This window comes from Trachemys scripta, chromosome 10 (assembly GCF_013100865.1).
Source record: "Trachemys scripta elegans isolate TJP31775 chromosome 10, CAS_Tse_1.0, whole genome shotgun sequence".
Classification (NCBI taxonomy): domain Eukaryota; kingdom Metazoa; phylum Chordata; order Testudines; family Emydidae; genus Trachemys; species Trachemys scripta.
In genome coordinates this window covers 36,764,045-36,783,509 of record NC_048307.1, presented here as the reverse complement: position 1 = coordinate 36,783,509, position 19,465 = coordinate 36,764,045, and the positions used below count along the sequence as shown (strand labels likewise).

At 47.4% G+C, this 19,465-nt stretch overlaps 1 protein-coding gene across 17 annotated transcripts in view; it reads right to left on the bottom strand.

The window, feature by feature from the left end:
• The window catches only part of LOC117883932 (ankyrin repeat and fibronectin type-III domain-containing protein 1-like), a 607,608-nt gene that overhangs the window by 85,307 nt on the left and 502,836 nt on the right, over positions 1-19,465 (bottom strand). For 14 of the 17 annotated variants that reach the window (XM_034783833.1, XM_034783835.1, XM_034783837.1 and 11 more), the window contains one exon: positions 2,779-2,907. The exons of 1 other annotated variant lie outside the window; for it this stretch is intronic. In XM_034783833.1, coding sequence (XP_034639724.1) covers positions 2,779-2,907 — 129 coding nt within the window. Of the gene's footprint in view, positions 1-2,778; positions 2,908-14,123; positions 14,463-19,465 lie in introns of those variants that run through there. 2 more of the 17 variants (XM_034783846.1, XM_034783848.1) reach the window with 2 other exon arrangements.

Sequence of the window (19,465 nt, the reverse complement as noted above, 5' to 3'; positions counted from 1 at the left end):
CATGCTGCAGTATGCTGCCAGCAGCGGTCAATGGCTGCCACCACCCCTTTGCTCTGGCAATGCTGGGAGTCAGACTATGCCTGATCTCTATGGGTGCATTATGGTGGGTTGACAGGAAATACTCTCAGTATACCTGTGCAGGGAAGAAGGTGTAAGTGAGCCACAGGTGTTGCAAACTGCTAGGTACAAACATGAATGGAGGATGATTGTTACACTCCAGTGAGGTTACATTCAGCCATTAGAACCCCCGACAGGTGGGATAACATTAGAAAAATTCTCATTTTGAGCTACAGATTGTCTATCCTTGGTCTCCGAAGTGGTTGTGTTTGACAAGTTTTACCTAAAGGTGATTACTCCTCACTAAGGATTTGTTTCCAGGCTGCCTCACAAAACCCTGTGAAATATTATCATTTATTATTGCCAAACAAACATGAGACAGATGGCTCCCCCCAGCACTGACAGCTGAAGCTGAAATATACTCCAGAGATAATACGGAAACTCGGTAAGAATTAAATGGTTAAAGATGACCAGTAAAGCGGGATGGGTGGGAATTGGGCTTGTGCCTTTTTTGCTTCTTTATGCTGGAAAAAGAAGGGCTGAACTGGGTTTTTTGTTTGTTTGTTTTTTGGTTTGTACATTAGAAATTTAGGTCTTGTCTAGTTTGGAAGATTCCATGGTGGTTGAAGGATGGAATGATGACATCAGAAGAGCTACGAGAGTGAAAGCTGAGCAATTGGAAAGGAAAGGGATTTTTAGTCAGGTTGTTTAAAACTCTGTGGGTTTTGTTAATACATATTTAACGTTGATGCCTAATTACCATTATGGCAGCCTATCTGAAGGATTCAATACTCTTTCCATTAAGGAGTTAGAGCTTAGAATAAATGGGCCAGAGTTCTCCAGCAAAAGCAGGGAAAAAACAGACGACATTCCTAAGGATTTTTTTTTTAAAGTTCTGATTTCTTTATCCAATTCAGGAATTAAAAAAAGGCACAATTCCCATGTTGAGAAAAATCCTTCCTTAATGCTGAGAGGATTGAGCTATGAGTGGGCTCCAAGACTATCTCATCAAGACACACAAACCATGGATAAATTATTTCCATCTCAAACGGAGGAGCAGTCTCCGAATAAAGCTGGCAGTTTAGCTCAAGCTGGAGCACTGCATGCGGAGTCTCTGGGGTTCTGTGCGTGTGTCACACCTACAGAACACCACAATAATAATATTTTGCATGTCACCCAAAGATCTCAAAGCACTTTACAATGGGAGGAAAGGATCATGACCCTCATTTTACAAAGGAGGAAATGAGGCACTGTGAAGTGAAGTCACTTACCTAGAGCAAGTCCATGGCAGAGCTAGGAATAGATCCCAAGTCTCCTGACACCTCGCACCATGCTCTAACCATCAGACAACCCTGCCTCCTAGAACTGCAGCCTGTTCCAGTTTATATACATTAGGTGGGTGGCTGGCTGACAAGGTGCCAGTTACACTGATCCCCTGACAGCTGGTGAGGGAGGCTGGGTGGGGCCTGCATGTGGAATGAAGGGGTGGAAGCTGTGGGCAAAGAGTCCCAGGTGGTTTCAGCTTCCTGCTCCACCCCTCCAGAGCTCCTAAAGGAGGGAGAATGCAAAGGTGTCTAGAGGCTGTTCAAGCATAAGACCTCCTTTGCCTGGTTTCCTGGCTTCTCTTTAGCTCCAGCCAAAGGACTCAGCATAGGAGCCTGGATCCCTTTGATTTGCAATAACAACAGGCAGGGAGTTTGTTTATTCACTCAGAACAAATAATTGTCTTAATTAAAAGTTTTTGCTGAAGCTGTATCCATCCCACATAGTTAGCACTCATCGTCTGCCTCCCACACACCTCCCGGAGCATGCTTGCTGCTCCCCCAGAGATACATTCATGGACTAGCAGGGCAAACAGGAACCTAGCGCTGACTCCCAACCTTGCAAAGCTTCTTTTAGCCCCCCCGAGCCCCCTCTCCCCACACGGGCAGGGAGCTGTCTTCCTTTGGCACCTTTAACCCTCACCATCCTCTGTGTCCCATCCTGGGAAGGACTAGCAGCTTTCTTTGTCCTATACCACTTAACCCCTGAGGTCAACCTCTGCCACATATGCTACCAGGGCCTGTTCGGGGGAGTGGAAGGGGGCTCTGCCTCACATGCTACAGAGGCCTGTTTGAGGGTGGGGGGGCTCTGCCTCACACGCTACAGGGGCCTGTTGGGGGGGCGGTCTCTGTCTCACACACTACAGGGGCCTGTTGGGGGGGCGGTCTCTGTCTCACACACTACAGGGGCCTGTTGGGGGGGTCCCCTGTGCCTCACACGCTGGGAGGGGTCTATGATGGCTGGGTCCCCTCTGCCTCACACTGGGAAGGGCCTGTTGAGAGGTGTGTGGGGGGGTCACCCCTGCCTCATAGATGCTGGAAGAGGCCAGTCATGGCGTCCCCTCTGCCTCACATCCTGGGGAAGTGTCCGAGATCCCATTGAGCTGCTCCAGCACAGGCTGGGAGATAGCGGCTACACCCCAGGTCTGTACTGCAAGTGTCTGTTAGTGTTCTCTCTGCTAGAGAGTATATTCCAGTGCTGGGAAGAGGAGTGCGAATGGGTAGCCCCCCACTACCCTTTCTGTACATCCCCAACATCACTCAGCATTAATAGACAACAGCAACTGTGATGGGACTCAGACAACCCAAAAGAGCTCCCTGCACTGCGGGGATCTCAGCAGAAAGCTGAGGGCTGGGGTCCAAAGCTCCTTTCCTCTCAGCCCTGCCCTGAAACTCTTACCATTCAATGCTCAGAGACCTGGGACGGAATGCAGGCAGCTCAGCTGAGGCATACTCAGCTTTCCTCCTCTTCTCCTGCTTCTGCTTAACTGACAAGCGGTGGGCAAACTTAGAGAGGCTGCTCTCCGACCTGGGGAGGGGGAAAGGAGAGGTGTTAACTTCACTGCAGCACCTTAGGGACCAGAGGCAGGTTCAGGGCAAGGCAGAGGGATGCTCGTAGGAGGCAGGGGTGAAGCAGCAGGAGGCTCAGAGGGGTAGGTATGAAGCAGCAACAGTTTTAGAACTGATTTAGCCGGACAAATTCTATCATTTGCATCTGCACAGCCCTACTGATGCCAGCAATATTGCATGGGTATAATGGAGGAGCAGATCTTGGCTCCGTAGCTTTAGGCATAATTCTATCCACCTGGGTACAAACAGAGAGTAAGAGCTGTTCCTTTCATCCTTAATCAGTGAAAGAGAATATGTTACTGAGCCCTGTCTGGAGCAGAATGCAGTTAGCTAAATCAGAGAACAAAAGTATGGTGAGCAAGATGCACCCCTATCTGCAGAGCGATTGCAGCTCAGCAGCTGGGAAATCCTTCTTGTCATGGTGAATCTGCAACCCCGACAGCACGAGGTTCTAACTCCTCATTGACTGCAGTTTTCTGCTCATGCAGAAATAAAACAACCCTGTAAGGTGTGAATGTTTTGCTTCAATGTCGATCTGGAGAGTTCCCGTGATGGGCAAGGCAGTAGCAAAGGGATGGAAACTGGCTGCTCTGGGCTCCCCCCATGCTGCCTGTTTCACTGCTCGGCAAGATGGTCAGCGCAAGCCAGAAGCTCAGCAACCTCCACAGAGAGAAGCAAAGACAGCTGGGAATGACACACGTGAAACTTCTGTCACAGCCACACTCCCATTCACAAAAAGCCCAGAGCGCTTGCACATCCCCGCCTGGGATTGGAAACACTGAGCAGCTTTCATTCTGGGGGCTAATCTGGAAATAAACCCACCAGGGTGACATTTTGGAACAGCAAATAGAACTCATATGTCTGCTCATCAGTTCAAATGTCAGGTCTTTGCACTGATCATGCCCCTTTCCTATATGGATGGAAAGCAACGGGCCAGGGTGGCAGCCACTCAGCAATTTTAGAGAACAGCACCTCTGAGGATCCATAACCAAGATGTGACTGCATCCTCTCTGCTACATTACAGTCCCCAGGAGCCCCCAGCACTGAGACACCCCTGCATCCCCTCTGCTACATAACAGCCCCTGAGAACCTCCAGCTCTGAGACACCTCTGCGTCCCCTCTGCTCTGTTACAGCCCCTGGGAACACCCAGCACCAAGACACCCCTGCGTCCCCTCTGCTACATTACAGTCCCCAGGAGCCCCCAGCACCAAGACACCCCTGCATCCCCTCTGCTACATAACAGCCCCTGGGAACCTCCAGCACCGAGACACCCCTGCGTCCCCTCTGCTCTGTTACAGCCCCCGGGAACACCCAGCTTCGAGACACCCCTGCATTGTTGCTATTATAGTGCCTCATAGAATGATAGAAGATTGGGATTGGAAGAGACCTCAGGAGGTATCTAGTCCAACCCCCTGCTCAAAGCAGGACCAATCCCCAACTAAATCATCCCAGCCAGGGCTTTGTCAAGCCTGACCTTAAAAACCTCTAAGGAAGGAGATTCCACCACCTCCCTAGGTAACCCATTCCAGTGCTTCACCACCCTCCTAGTGAAAATGTTTTCCCTAATATCCAACCTAAACCTCCCCCACTGCAACTTGAGACCATTACTCCTTGTTCTGTCATCTGGTACCACTGAGAACAGACTAGATCTATCCTCTTTGGAATCCCCCTTCAGGTAGTTGAAGGCTGCTATCAAATCTCCCCTCATGCGTCTCTTCTGCAGACTAAACAAGCCCAGTTCCCTCAGCCTCTCCTCATAAGTCATGTGCTCCAGGCCCCTGATCATTTTCGTTGCCCTCTGCTGGAGACTCTCCAATTTGTTCACATCCTTTCTGTAGTGGGGGGCCCAAAACTGGACACAATACTCCAGATGTGGCCTCACCAGTGCTGAATAGAGGGGAATAATCACTTCCCTCAAACTGCTGGTAATGCATTACAATATTCTGGGAACCTCCAGACCTGAGATATAACTGCATCCCCTCTGCTATGCTACAGCCCTCCTAACCACCAAGTCCCTACTCCCCTCTTGATACAAAAGAAGACAAGAATGAGTGAAAACCCTCAGCCCTCCCTCAGGCTGAGCTGCAGTTCACTTCTTCAGAGTGGACTCCTCTGCATGGTTCCATGGCACTGCTCCCTGAAGCATGCCCAGGCAAGAAGAAGCCAGAAAAGCCAGAGTGAGGTGCTGAAATGGGATGGTGGACGTTGCATCATTCGATCACCGCTCTCACCAGGCATGTCAGAAGCACCATCAGCAGGCTTCCCAGAGGGGTTCCACAAGTCGTCCTCAGCTGCTGGTAGCCACTGCCAGTCTGAGCCATTTCCTCTGTGTTTTACTCTCTGTTTTGTTTTAAATACTCGTCTGCTCTGAAATGGGACTTTCCCCAAACAGCATCACCAAACCCACAAGGTCTGCACATGCAGAATCTCCGGCACTGACTTTTGTGACTCAGATTTGAGGATTTGCTGCTTTTCCTTTCTGTTAGCCCTCCAAAAAAAGGAAGCTGCAATCTAGTTCTGCTTGCACATCATGAAGGTCATTCTCAAATAAATTCAGCCGTTGGTTACCTCTGTGCCACTCCGTCTTCCCGTGGAGCTGCATCGGTATAAACTGAGAGCAGAATTTGAGGATTGTGGGGCTCTAGAGGTGTAGCTCAGGGTAGAATTTGTCCTGCAGAATTATTGCTGGCGACCACTGATGAAGCACAAGCCAGAAAAGACCCACGTTGACTTTCAGATCCCAAGTTCAGCTTGCAGGGCTGGCAGTGCCTAGCACCCCAGCCAAACTCTCCACCCTTCTTTCTTGTAAACTGAGCATCAAGCAACAGCATTTGACATTTAAAACCCTAAAATGTACTGCTGTCATTATTAGTGCTTAATGATACCAGGGTCCCACTGCACCTGGCATGCACATTGCGAGAGATAGTCCCTGACCTGATGAACTTACAATCTAAACAGACAAGGCAGAGCAAGGATACCCAGGGGTACAGAACTGAAGTGACTAGCCCAAGCTCAATGGCAGAGCTGAAAGTAGAACCCACGTATCTTGACTCCCGGTCCAGTATCCAATCTGCTATGCCACACTACTTCTCCAAGAACAATCAATCTTCTCTCTCTCTTAACAAGAATGCTGCACCGATGATGGACAATGTCCTGCAACAGCTTCAAACTTTTAACAGTTCCCACTCTCTCCCCCTGCTTCTGTGCTGTGTGTGTGTGTATGCGAGGGTTGGGGTGGGGAGGTGGAGTGCAGAGAAAGAAAAACTGGGACACAAGACTAATGTGGAAAAACCAGGGAAGGTGATAAGTCTGGCTGCAAAGGTGTAAACCATATGGACAGAGGCCCTGGTGATCTGACACATCTGAATGAGAACCACCCGCACGGATCTGCATGGCAAGGAAACAAACTTCAACCTGTTCATATGTGTATGCAGTGTAGCTGTAGCTGTGCCGATCCCTGGATATTAGAGAGACAAGGTTGGGGAGGCAATATCTTTTATTGGACCAACTTCTGCTGGTGAGAGAGAAGCTTTCAAGCTACACAGAGCTCTTCTTCAGGTCTGGGAAAGCTACTCCCAGTGTCACAGCACCGGGCATTTTGCTGTGATGCTGGGAGTTCCTTTCCCAGCCCTGACAAAGAGCTTGGTGTGGCTCAAAAACTTGTCTCTCTCACCAACAGAAGTTGGTCCAAGAAAAGATACCACTTCCCCCACCGTGTCTCTCTAATCTGCTCATATGGCATTTGTACCAGTTTGTGTATCTATATATTTTTAAGTTAATACATTTCTCAACTGATTTAAATGGAACAAAATACCCCCCAAAAAGGTATTTCTCAGAAATGTGAGCTCTCTGCCTCTCTTGCTGTCCAATAATTAAACAGACCATGAATGGCTAGCCGTTTTTCCAGATATATTTTAAACACAGACATCTTCAATGCATTAACTCTGGTTATTGATTTATTTTTCAGTTCACAAATTGCTGTTGCTTGGGACAGGGTGGAGATGGTTTTTTGGAAGGAGAAGACATCTCTGTAAATATCACCACTGGGAAAGAGTTGGTCAGACCTTCTGGGGTCATTCTTTACAATTTAAAAAAATCAGTTGCTTTGATGTAGGGGATGGGAGTTTGTCTTTTAAAAAATACAGATTTTTCTCAACGCTGAAGAAGCCGCTGGGGGAGAAGGAGTTAGATTAGGAACAATTTAAACATCTCATTAAGTCTGTCTAATAGAATGCATTGCACAAACACCAGTGCTGTCATTAAACACTCTCCTTTGATCCCATGTCAAAGCTCATATTGTAATGAGTAATATTTCAATTAGCTGAGGCTTGGTAAAGTGATCTCTCATCTTTCAGGCAGCTTCTGTGTTCAAGCTGTGAGACAGGGAAAGAGGGAACATGGAAGTAAAGGTTCTGTAGTGATGGCCTTTAGAAATGGGACATTTTGTACCAAGTTCAAGCCTGGCGTACAGTGAATGTAACTACCTTTGACTTCCCAGTTCTTGTGTTGCATTTTCCACTATTCTGTTTAGCCACCTGCCAGCATGGAGCCCAAGGTGAATGCTGCACTGGTGGAACTGCTATCCTTCGTCCCCTACCCTTGCCTCCTCTCCCAGCTGTCCTCAGCACTCTCTACTGACAGAGCGCTGGATCCTGCAAGAGGATGAGTGCCATCTGAGTAGTATTGAGCACCTGCAGCTCCCACTGCACTCAATAGGAGTTGAGGGCTTTCAGCACCTATCAGGAAGCACTCATCAAATGGGAGGATTGGGCCCAAAGAACCACAGAGGTAGGAAAGACCCCTCTGATTATCTAGCCCATGTCTCTGCCAGCACAGGAGTGCTCCTTATACTATACTTCCTAGTGCTTTTTGCTGTCTAGTTTTAAGCAATCTCAAGTAATAGGTCTTCTGCCATTCCCCACCAGAGACTATTCTACAGTCCAATAGACCCCACTGTCTGGAGGTTTTTGATGCTATTCAGCCTAAATGTTGTTCTTAATTTCATCTCATTATTCCTAGTAATTCCCTCTGGGACCCCTCAACAGAATTACATTCTCTTCTTGCTGCTTACACTCTACAGTCATCACATTCCCCCAAAAGCACCGTACCAGACCAAACAGCAACATACATAACTTCTAAAATCTTCTTTATTCAATCAGTTCCTCTCGACCTCTAGGACTTCTCCAATTAGTCAATTTCTAGTGCCCAGAACTGACCACCAATCCCCTCAGAGCCTATCACAGTCACCTTGCTGGTCTGATGCCTTTGCACCCAGAGTCTCAAATTGCACAGGCCTTTTTTGCTGTCATATGGCATTGCACACATACCTAACTTGCTGTCACTCTCAACCCTAGGTCACTTTCATCATCACAACAGCACTCTGGGTTTCTCTTTCCTGTACTCTGCATCATTCACCACCACCCCGCCCAGTCGAATCTCATTTCATTATTTTTGGATCATGTTTATGCCTCCCTAGATCCCTTTGGATGATCTATCCATCTAGATATTTATGTAGCCTTCAGCACCTCACAATCAGTAAGGAATTTTATCCTCACAACACCCCTGTGAGCTAGGTCTCTTCTAACCCCACTTTGCAGATGGGGACCTGAGGCCCAGGGCAAAGTCAAGCGGCTGGAAGTGAAAGCCAGACAAATAATTCCAGTTAGAAAGAAGGCACACATTTTTAACAGTGAGGGTGATTAACCATTGTAACAAACTACCAAGGGAGATAGTTCTCCATCTCCTGAAATCTTTAAATCAGGACCAGATGCTTTTCTGGAAGATGCGCTTTAGCTAAACACAAGTTACTGGGCTCAATACAGGGTAATGAGGTGGAATTCTACGGCCTGTGTTAGGAGGCCTTAAAAACGTATGAATCCATTAAATGTCTTGCCCACAGTGCCTGAACCAGAACTCGAATCCTGGTCTTTTGAGACCCAGTCCAGTGCCCTCCCCACTAGTCCATCTTTCCTATGCCATCAATTGGACATTGATGACCCTTTCCAGTTCAGCATCATCTGAAAATTTCATTAGCATAACCATTTCCAGTTATCAGGCTATTGCAGTTCTGGAGGAACATCTTTTCCACAACTCATTAAAGCAAACTCCTGCTTCCTGTGTGGATCTGAAAGTTCCAATGGTATTTTTTCAATTAGAAACCTAGGAGAATAGTACAGTATCATCTGGCTATTTATACAATACTGGTTTATATAAACTGTACTGCAGTAGGGGGATGAATCATACCTGCTACATTGTGACTATATGCAGATAAATCAGGCAGTTTGTAGTATCCCCATCACCAGAAATGCATAACCCAAGGCAATTAACTGATATGCAGCAAGCAATAGGCAGAAAGGCTTCAGCATCAATTGCTTCAAAGGCTGGATTACCACCATCAGTCCAATCACCATTCTTCTACTGCAGTGGGGCGAGGGTTCTCACCTGTCCCCTGGGGGTTGGCTGGCCTGCCTCCCTCCCTCTTTACAAGAATTCTGACTAGATGATCACAGTGGTCCCTTCGGGCCTTGGAATTTATGAACTATAATGTGTGTGGGTGAGAGTTAGTTGCTTTCTTATTACTTTGAAATGAGGACCCCAAATGCTCTGATACACTGATTGGGAAATTGTCTGGTTTCACTGAAGCATCTGTAAATGTCTTGATATCCTCTGCTTAAATGCCACTTTGCACATTTCTTGTAGTATGGCTGTTTGCAGACTAGTCACAACCTACCTAGCAGTGCAAAGGGGTGGCCCCTATTCTTCCTCTCACGTAGCAGAAGAGAACACCACAGTAATAACAATAAACACCACCAGTAATATTTTCATTTCCAATGCACCTTCCATGCGAGGAGCTCACAGCGCTTCACAAACTGACTGAATTAATCCCAACAAGCCCCCTGCGATGTATTGCTGGTATTATGACCCCCAATACACAGATGAGAACACTGAGGTGCTGCATGTCTCAGAAGAAATTGGAATGAATGTCATTCCAGCAGCTTAACATCAGTTGATCTAGGTGTGCACGAAAGACCTAGAAAGGGACAGTTGCTTTTTGTTCAGTGGACTGATCAGCTGCTGAAAAACCGAGGGCACCCTATTGCTCCCATGAGCATGGCCAATAGGATTATGCACAACATAATGACTAACCTTCTCCAGGGTGTTGCACAGCACCCATATCCATACCATTCCAGCTGACTCCTACTGCCATAGCTGGCGGTTTTATTCAATGTTTTAAAATGGACCTTCTCCAGCCTCAGCACACGCAGACTAGGACGTCATTCAGAAAGCAGGAATGGGAGCTGGGTGGGAATGGGGATCAGGAGCAATCTCCAGCTTTTTCATTGCGCGGAGCAGTTAGGGATACCTCCCTCCTCCTTGCTTCTCAAACCACGTCCCTCTATGAACCTCCGTGAAGAGCTCCAATGAGCACCGGTGATCCACAAACCACAGTTTGAGAACCACTGTCCCCCTCTCTCTGACTGCCAGGTTGCAGCAGAGCTATCACAGATGTGATATTTGAAGGACAACTGAGGCGGGCTTTAGGGTAATTTACCTAACAACAAAAAATAATGTATAAACTAAATACAGTGCTGATGCTGATGTAATCCAGCCCAGTAATCTCAGTCTCTGCAACTGGTTCCTGCCCCAGCATGTGAGAGTGCCTCTTAAAGAGCCAGCTGGAAATGTAGCCACGCAGAGCATCCCACACAATGAGCGGCAACTTTACAACTTCCTGCTGGACAAAGCCCTTTAGAGCACACAGCAGACCAGGTGTGTTCTAGCTGAATTTAATCCCAACCCAATAAAAGGGGACTGAAGTGAGCCACATCTATTATCCACCCACTATAGAGGAGAAACCCAACGCTTTACTGAATGTCACCTGTCCTCAGTGATTGCTACCGAATGCCAGTAGAAGCCTAATGTGCCTTCCAGCAGGAGAACTCTGCTTGGCAAGCAAGGTTTGGAATTTCCAGAGCTTCTTCCTTCAATTCTGCACCTGCAAAGGTTTTGATTTATTTTCTCTTTGCCTCAGAGAAGCCAATGGAGCACACACAGAAAACCATCAGATGAAGTATCAACCACAGTGGTGGAAAGAATCCTCTCCTACCTATCAGAGAAGGCTGTTCAGTTACCATGTTGTACTGTCAATCACACCTCCAGGATTTACCATCTGCCAGCCAGATTAAACATGCTCACTGCCCCATTTCAGCATTTAAATCAGAACATTTCATCCTGTCTACAAAAATATTTATCAGCTGTGGAGAAGCTTGCAGCTATTCCCTCCTAATAACACCCTGATCCCACTCCCCTCAAAAAAGCCTTTAGTTTAACATGGCAACTAACTAAAACCAGCAGAAAACATGATGGGGACTTGAGAATTATCACAGCTATGCATGGCATCATGTTTGCTCTCATATAAAAGTACAGCTTCATGCACATGGGGGGGCATGGATAGCTCCGTGGTTTGAGCATTGGCCTGCTAAAGGCAGGGTTGTGAGTTCAATCCTTCAGGGGCCACCTAGGAATCTGGGGCAAAATCAGCACTTGGTCCTGCTAGTGAAGGCAGGGGGCTGGACTCAATGACTTTAGGGCAGACACCACAGATATTCCCTTGGATGAGGAAGCTTCACATTAGCCATGGTACAGATACTTAGGGGGGGAGAGATAGCTCAGTGGTTTGAACATTGGCCTGCTAAACCCAGGGTTGTGAGTTCAATCCTTGAGGGGGCCATTTAGGGATCTGGGGCAAAAATCTGTATGGGGATTGATCCTGCTTTGAGCAGGGGGTTGGACTAGATGACCTCCTGAGGTCCCTTCCAACCCTGATATTCTATGATTCTCACATAAGTGCACAGCAGGAATGCCACATGGTAAATGTGACCATCACACCAGCCTCAATGCCTGCTCCTTGACATGAGAAAAAGCCACCTGGACCAGGCTAGACACAAACACTGCTGGTTGGATCCTGGCGCTGCCATGGCCTTAGCAACAGTCACAAAACCTGGTATATTTTGATTATTTGTTCTATTCTTCCTACAACTGCTCACTGGTATGGTCCCCTGGCATGAGTGGAAGCAGCAAAGAGAACTCTGGAAGTAACCCAGTCAAACCCTTCCCCAAAGCAGCGCGTGTTCAGGCTCAAAGCTAGTGTCCTGGACCTGGCTACAACAAGTAGCTGTCTGCTCCCATCCCTGCTCATCCTCTTCCAGCCTCTTCTCCTGCACAGCACAGGCAGGGAAGACATTAACGATATTGCCTCAACGCTCAAGCCAGGAAGCTCCTCATCAGACCCAGACAGAGTTCTCTGATTCTACCACCACAATGGATGACTCTTCCAAAATCAGATTGTTCAAGTGAATGCTCACAGGCAGCAGGAGCACTAGTGAGTGAAAGAGGAGAGAAACCAAGAAGCAGCACGGTGAGAGCTGGATGCCTTGGTTCTGACGTGCTCTTCAGTTAGCAGAGTCTTGCTAAGTTGTCACAAAGATGTACCAGCCCAGGCACAAAGTCAATTCACTTGCCCTTTATAAAGGTGATGGTGAAATTTTTTAAAATTGTGTTTGACTCACTTGCTAGTCCATGGGAATGGCTGAGTGACAGTTGGCAAAGCTCAGTTGAAACCAAAAATATAGTGGGCCCAATTCATCCTAATGGCTTCACTAGGTTTATATCAGAAATGAACTGGGTCCAGCGTGTATTGCCCTAGCAGTATAGTGAGAGGAAAGCGATTAGAAGAGAAATCCCAACAAACAGACTACAAGAGCAAGTGTGCACCGTATCCCAACTACTCTGACAGACCATTCTTCCTGTAACCTAGAACCAGATCACATCTCACCAGCTCACTCCCGTGCTATACCTGCCAGAACGGGCACCTGCTAACGACCACTCCTTCTGAATTCTACACTAGGCCCTCATGAATGGGAGTCTGGAAGAGTTATTGCAATTTGTATTTACAGAAGGTCACGTGCTTGATTATACAATCATTTCAGAAAGTCCCAAGACTCAGGAAGAAACAGGTGTGTTTGTGGAGTGGTTAAGCCCATCCCAGAGTCTCAAGTGCAGCGTTACAGGACACACTGGAAACCACGCGGGCAGCATTCAGGCTCGCTGCAATGGTTACAGATAGTCAGGGGTCCAGGTAGGCAGAACTCACCTCCATGCAGTGGTTACAGAAAGACCAGATTGCGTTTGTCCAATAACTACAGCCAGACCAGAACTGGTGTAGGCAGCACTCACTCTTGCACAATGCTTACAGACAAGTCAAGCCCTGCAAGACACATTCTTATGGAGTGGCAATAGACAGGCTGGAAAGAGCATGTGCATTTGTGCAATCGAAACTTAGAACCCATATTCCAGATAGGAAAAACTTACACCTGTGCACTGACTAGAGCAAGCCAAAGACAAGCCATGTGCTTATGCAATGGTTATGGTTCAGGAAGGCAGCAGATATTCTCATGCTTTATAGTTACAGATGGCACTGCGTCCCAAGAGGCAACACACGTGCTTATAGATAGGCTATGGTCCTGGGAAGCAGTGCACACACTGGTGCAATGGTTATGAGCAGCCCAGACTCTCTACAGCAACCAAAACAAATGAATGATTTTGCTGCCTCCCCAACCCTCCAATCACGATTCTGTCGCTTAAGGATCCAACTTTCTAACTGGGATCACGCTGATGGGCACACACGCCTCATGCCGGGACTCAGGAGGACTCATCGCACATGAGCGGGAAGGGAGAGAGCACTGCTCACTGCATGAGTTACATTCCAGAGAGATTTGGCTCACCAGGGCTATTTATTTACATGGATGCAATTGGAATCAAAAATCAAACCTGACCATTAACATGGGGAGCTGCTTCCCATGCAGCAGCAGCCTTTTAGGGAGCCAGGGCTTAACATTCCTCAGGCTTCAGAAAGGAAATAACACCAAACAGCCCTCCACTCAATCAGTCTAATGCAGGTGTCTTGTTGCAAAACCCCTCTCACCTGGATGCCCAGAATGGCATGTTCTTACACATGCTGATGTCTTTGAGTGGCAGTGTGCCCTGGGTCTCATTCACCACTATTCACTCTCACTGTGGCAAGCTCACTTAGGAAAGAATGCCAAACACACACACAAACTGGCTGGCATTGGAGCCCTCTAGGTGGGTTCCTGTTACCCCGTTTGCTCACTCACCTGCCAATGCTCCGGTCCCTTTCTTTCAGTCTCTCCTGATTCCCCTTCTTGGAAGGATCAGTTCATTTCAGAAAATGTTTCAAACAAACAAACAAACAATCCCCCCCCCAACACACATACGCGCGTGTGCACGAGCGCTCCGTCACAGCTAATCACTCATGCTGGGAATAGTGTCCGTTGGTCCGTCCCCACTTTGCAACTGCCAGATCCCCTCTTGAGCCTATCCTGCCTACACGTCCCCCACACACGCTGGCCCTTCCTCCTCATTCGCCACCTATATTTCCCTCACCCATCACCTCGGTTCTCTCGCTCTCAGCTCGACTTTTTTTTTTCAATCTTGTTTCTATAGAAACGAGATTAGCAGAGGGGGATATAAAACAGGCCCATGTGACTCAGATTCCGACACTAAAGAATCTCTCCCTCTCTCTGTCTGGCTCACTCTCACTGGTGTTTTACATAACAACAAGTCAATGTGCGGACTCAACAAAAAAAAAAAAAAAAGGCAAAGAGAGAGTCAAAAGCAAAGTATACCCTCGGTTCAGCAGCAGGGCCTGTGGGGGAATGGTTGCTAACTCCCTGCTTCTCAGACACTCGCAGCGTAACCTGCAGGAAGTCCAAAAACACACTTGCACTCAGCTTTTGACCAATTCCACTGCTGAGGGCACATCCAGAGATGAAACCACTTGGCTACAATGTCCTCTTATCTGTGGGACTACCAGCTTCCCATAGAAACCTGTTCTGACAACTCCCTTCCACCTGGAAATCTGACCACCCAACAAAAATATGTCGGTGATGAGAACATAAGAACGGCCATACTGGGTCAGACCAAAGGTCCATCTAGCTCAATATCCTGTCTTCCAACAGTGGCCAATGCCAGGTGCCCCAGAGGGAATGAACTGAACAGGTAATTACCAAGTGATCCATCCCCTGTCACCCATTCCCAGCTTCTGGCAAACAGAGGCTAGGGACACCATCTCTGCCCATCCTGGCTAATAGCCACCGATGGACCTATCCTCCATGAATTTATGTAGTTCTTATTTGAACCCTATAAGTAATAAAAAGTTAGTGGTCTAACAAGAGGGAACCATTGGTAGCCTACTTATTCTATAGGCACCAATGGCCAACCCTAGCCATTGCACACCATGCTCCTCTCCGTGGGCTGCAGTCGTAGCTAAATGAGGCTTGGCCTGCGGATGGGTTAGGGACATCAGATCCCAACACAGGGCAGATGGAGGTCTGGGGAGTCTGATCACGTACAAACACTGAGCACACCCAACTTCCACTGAAGACAAGGGCAGCTGAAGGTGCTCAGCACCTTGCAGGATTGAGCCCTACAGTATATGATCTTCTAAAGCCCATGTGATTCCCTGAGCCTGAAACGCCCTGCGTGCAGTTCTTCACCACTGTTACATTCAGCAACAGGTGATGCTCATGAAGCAGCTGATAACTCAGCTGCCTGGGACAGCTGAACTCTTCAGTTTCTGTGTTGGTGTGGGATCCCACAGTCGAAGAGCCGACTGTCCTAGTTAATCTTTGGGGGACTTTATTGGATAGAAGACACACAGCCCAAAACTCCCCCCACCCCGTTGTGTACTATTCCCTTTGGGACACATCATGCACAATGGCCATTCCCTTGCAGAGTTTTATGCACCAAAAACTTCAGATGACAAAAACACATCATATTTGTACTACCTTTCTTGTTCCATTCGGTCTCCTTTTCCATCATGCACATCGGCCCAGCTCCAGTGCCTACCGACAGCCAGAGGCTGGCACCACACTGCCATATATGCAAATGAGTAGGTTATGTACACCTTGCAAATGTCAAATCAAACCAGCTTTTGGCCAAGCAATGGGTCCCCCCCATTTATTCCATATGAGCTCAAGGGACTAATGCTTATCTGCTGAATTCCGAAAACTCCATCTCCCAGTGTCTAGGTGAGGCCAGGAGAGATTGCAGTGATGGCAGTGGCAGTTCTTGGGTTAATTTCAGCTAGAACACACCAACAGTTTAACAACAAACGGCAACATTACCTGGTAGGTTAGGACAGAAAGGGGAAAAAAACACTGAAACTGAAAACACTGAAATCCAACTGAAACTGCAATGGAAGGTTCAATACAGATACTACTGGAATGTGGCCAAAACAATGGGGTTACATGCTTACCGTCACAAAAAGCAACACAAGATATTTAATGACAAGAAGCAATCAGGACCTCAGCTTTACATTTCATTTGAGACAGATGTCTCCAGCAAAGCAATGTCCCCAACTCCAGAATAAGACATTGGTCTAGCACTGACTCCGGTGGAAGAACTCACCAGCACGACTTCCTGAAATACCTAATTTCCCATCCATTTGCTGACCTGACTCAACCATGATTAGCTTGTAAGATCCAATGATATCATAGCCTGAGGTCTGGCTGCAGGATATTACATGAAGTGCTTTCTCCTCCTTGTATGTAATGTTATCGAACTGCACAATTGTCAAAATAGGTGCTGCTTTACCATGCTGATGTCCTCAGGATAGATTGGACAGACAAAACAGTAGTTGGCAAACTATATGCAGAAATAGTTGGTCCCAGAGTATTCAGCCAGTACAATCTTCGCAGGGTACCATCTTGGAGGGTTTATCAATGTTGTGTCCTGTGTTATAACATATGAAATTGAGTGGGACTGCAGGAAAAGGAAGCTAAGGGCTTTTGTATCTATATGCTTAGGGTGAGTTTGTGATACAATCAAGGAAGCAAGATAGGGCAGAGTAGGATCATACTCTTTAAACTGCCTCAGAAGTTTAGATCAAAAGTCAAATAAGTTTAATGGTCTCACCTGAGTACCTGAGAAAAGCTGGTTCACACCACAAAGTAGTTAATTTGGTGCAGATAAGCACAGCTGGCCATTTCTGTTCAGAGGGAGTCCCAGACTGGAACAGGATTTACACTGCAGGCTAGGAACAACTTGCACTTGGAGACTTCCTGAAGCCCAACCGTAAGTCCCAGGGATGCAGCTAACTGGGAATTGGGTGCATTGTGGATCTGGTGGGAGGTAGAGGGTGGGACTGGAACAGAGGGAAGAGCAGCAAGGCAAGCCATAGGTGCATAGGGAGAGCTGTGAAGGGCTCATGACCGGACTAGTGGGGTGCTGCAGCTCAGGATACAAGTGCAGTGTGTATGGGAAGCCTGCACTGTTCCTCTCTATACCACCCTTGCCTCCGATTAGGGCTAAAAGTTGCATTTTATGGGCGCCCTAAAGTCACCCAGATAGATCAGTCAGGGTTGCGAAGCCATGGTAACACATTAACCCCTTACATGCTAGCAGAGTGAGCCCTTCAGAGTCTATGAGCATAGAGTAGATACCCTGCAGCAGTGAACCTATCTGCCCTTGTGTCTATTCATCACATACCCTGTGAGCCAAGCAGTGTTTTATAAAAAGCAGCATATGCCATTATCTCTGTATGGACACACAGCTAGTTAAACTGAATCCACACTGGCCTCTACAGAGATGGCTAAGTTAGATTTAGCAAGATCTGGCTCTGAAACGCTGAGCTTTGTGAGGCACTCCAGGCCCCTCCCTCCCCCCCTTGCAAAGTCCTCTATTTAAAGTAGAATAATGGGGTCAGGAAAACTTCCGCCAACAAACCAGCTCTGATACACATAGCTAATTATAGCTGGCATTATCAGGATGCATTACAATTAGCAAGTCAGTGGATACTATCTATTTCTGATCACAGACACAGGGCCCTTAGGTGCACCCAAGGGGGAGGCGAGGGGGGTGGAGGGACGGAGATACCTTACATGTAGGTCTAAAAATGTAGCGCAGCTGTGCTTGAGCATTATGGCAAAGTGGGTTTTAGAATGAGGGTATTTATAACAAGGACCGGAAAATAAACTCATTGCAAAATTTCCATGCAGCTCCTGGTATCCATAACTAGTGTTGTCAATTTCACACCCCACCAGACCTGCTCAGTGCTAAGACCCTCGCCCCAACTTGGTTTGAAGGATTTATGTTAGTGGACAACACAGCCTGAGGTCTCTAGTACTGGCCTTTTCGTTCTACCTGACTTCCACATGGCTTGGGTCTCAGCTGCCCATGGGTGCATTCACAAGCCCCTGCAGGCAGCGGTGGCTCCAGGCACCAGCGTGTGCCTGGGGCGGCAAGCCACAGGGGGCGCCCTGCCAGTCCCTGCAAGGGCGGCAGTCAGGCAGCCTTCGGCGGCATGCCTGCAGGAGGTCCGCCGGTCCCACGTATTTGGTGGCAATTTGGCGGTGGGTACGCCGAAGCCGCGGGACCAGCGGACCTCTCGTGGGCATGCTGCTGAATCCACAGGACCGGGGACCTCCCACAGGCATGCCGCTGAAGGCTGCCTGACTGCCGTGCTTGGGGCGGCAAAAAAGCTAGAGCTGCCTGCAGGTGGGCACATTATTTTGGTTCCTGTCAGTGAAGCCCTTGTGTTGTTACGTCTAGGGAGTGAGACGTAATTGAGGAAATCCAACTCTGCATTCCCAGTTTGATTTCATTGAATGCAGCCGTCACTCCTGGCTCTACGGCATGCATAATGAAAACTGCCCGGTCAATTAACTAATGTTGACTAGGAATAGACTCAGCCCAGGAAAGGACATACAATGATAACCAGAGTTGCTTGAACCTTTTAGAACAAAAAATGTTACGAATTTTTAGAATAAAAAGTAGAACAGGAGTACTTGTGGCACCTTAGAGACTAACAAATTTATTAGAGCATAAGCTTTCGTGGACTACAGCCCACTTCTTCGGGTGCATATAGAATGGAACATATGTTAGTCTCTAAGGTGCCACAAGTACTCCTGTTCTTCTTTTTGCGGATACAGACTAACACGGCTGCTACTCTGAAACCTAGAATAAAAAGAGGCAACTTTATGAAAATTGAAATGTTTGGCAAAACCAAGTTGATTTTCATACAGTTTTCAATTTTTGAGAGAAAAATTCTAAAAGAGACATTTTTGTATAATTTCAAATAGAAATTTTCCTTTCGTTTTGGTTTTCAAAAGCCAAACTGAAATTTTCAATTCAAAATCAAACACAATTTTTTGTGTCATTTTCTTTAAAATTTGTTTAGTGAAAAAAATGAGTTTTTCTTTGCAGAAATTAATTTGGACGTTTCAACCAGTTCTAAGAATAAGTACAACCAGCCAGGGCCGGTTTAAGCAATGCTGGAGGTCCTTGAGATACCAGTCAAGTGGGTCCCATGCTATATGACCCAAGATTCAGTGTACAACCTTTCTTCATGGCTCTGCCATCTCTAGCACTATCTAGCCTAGCTACATCTGTCTTAGCTATTTCTAAGTAGCCCAGAGCAGGGGCATTACTGGTGAGT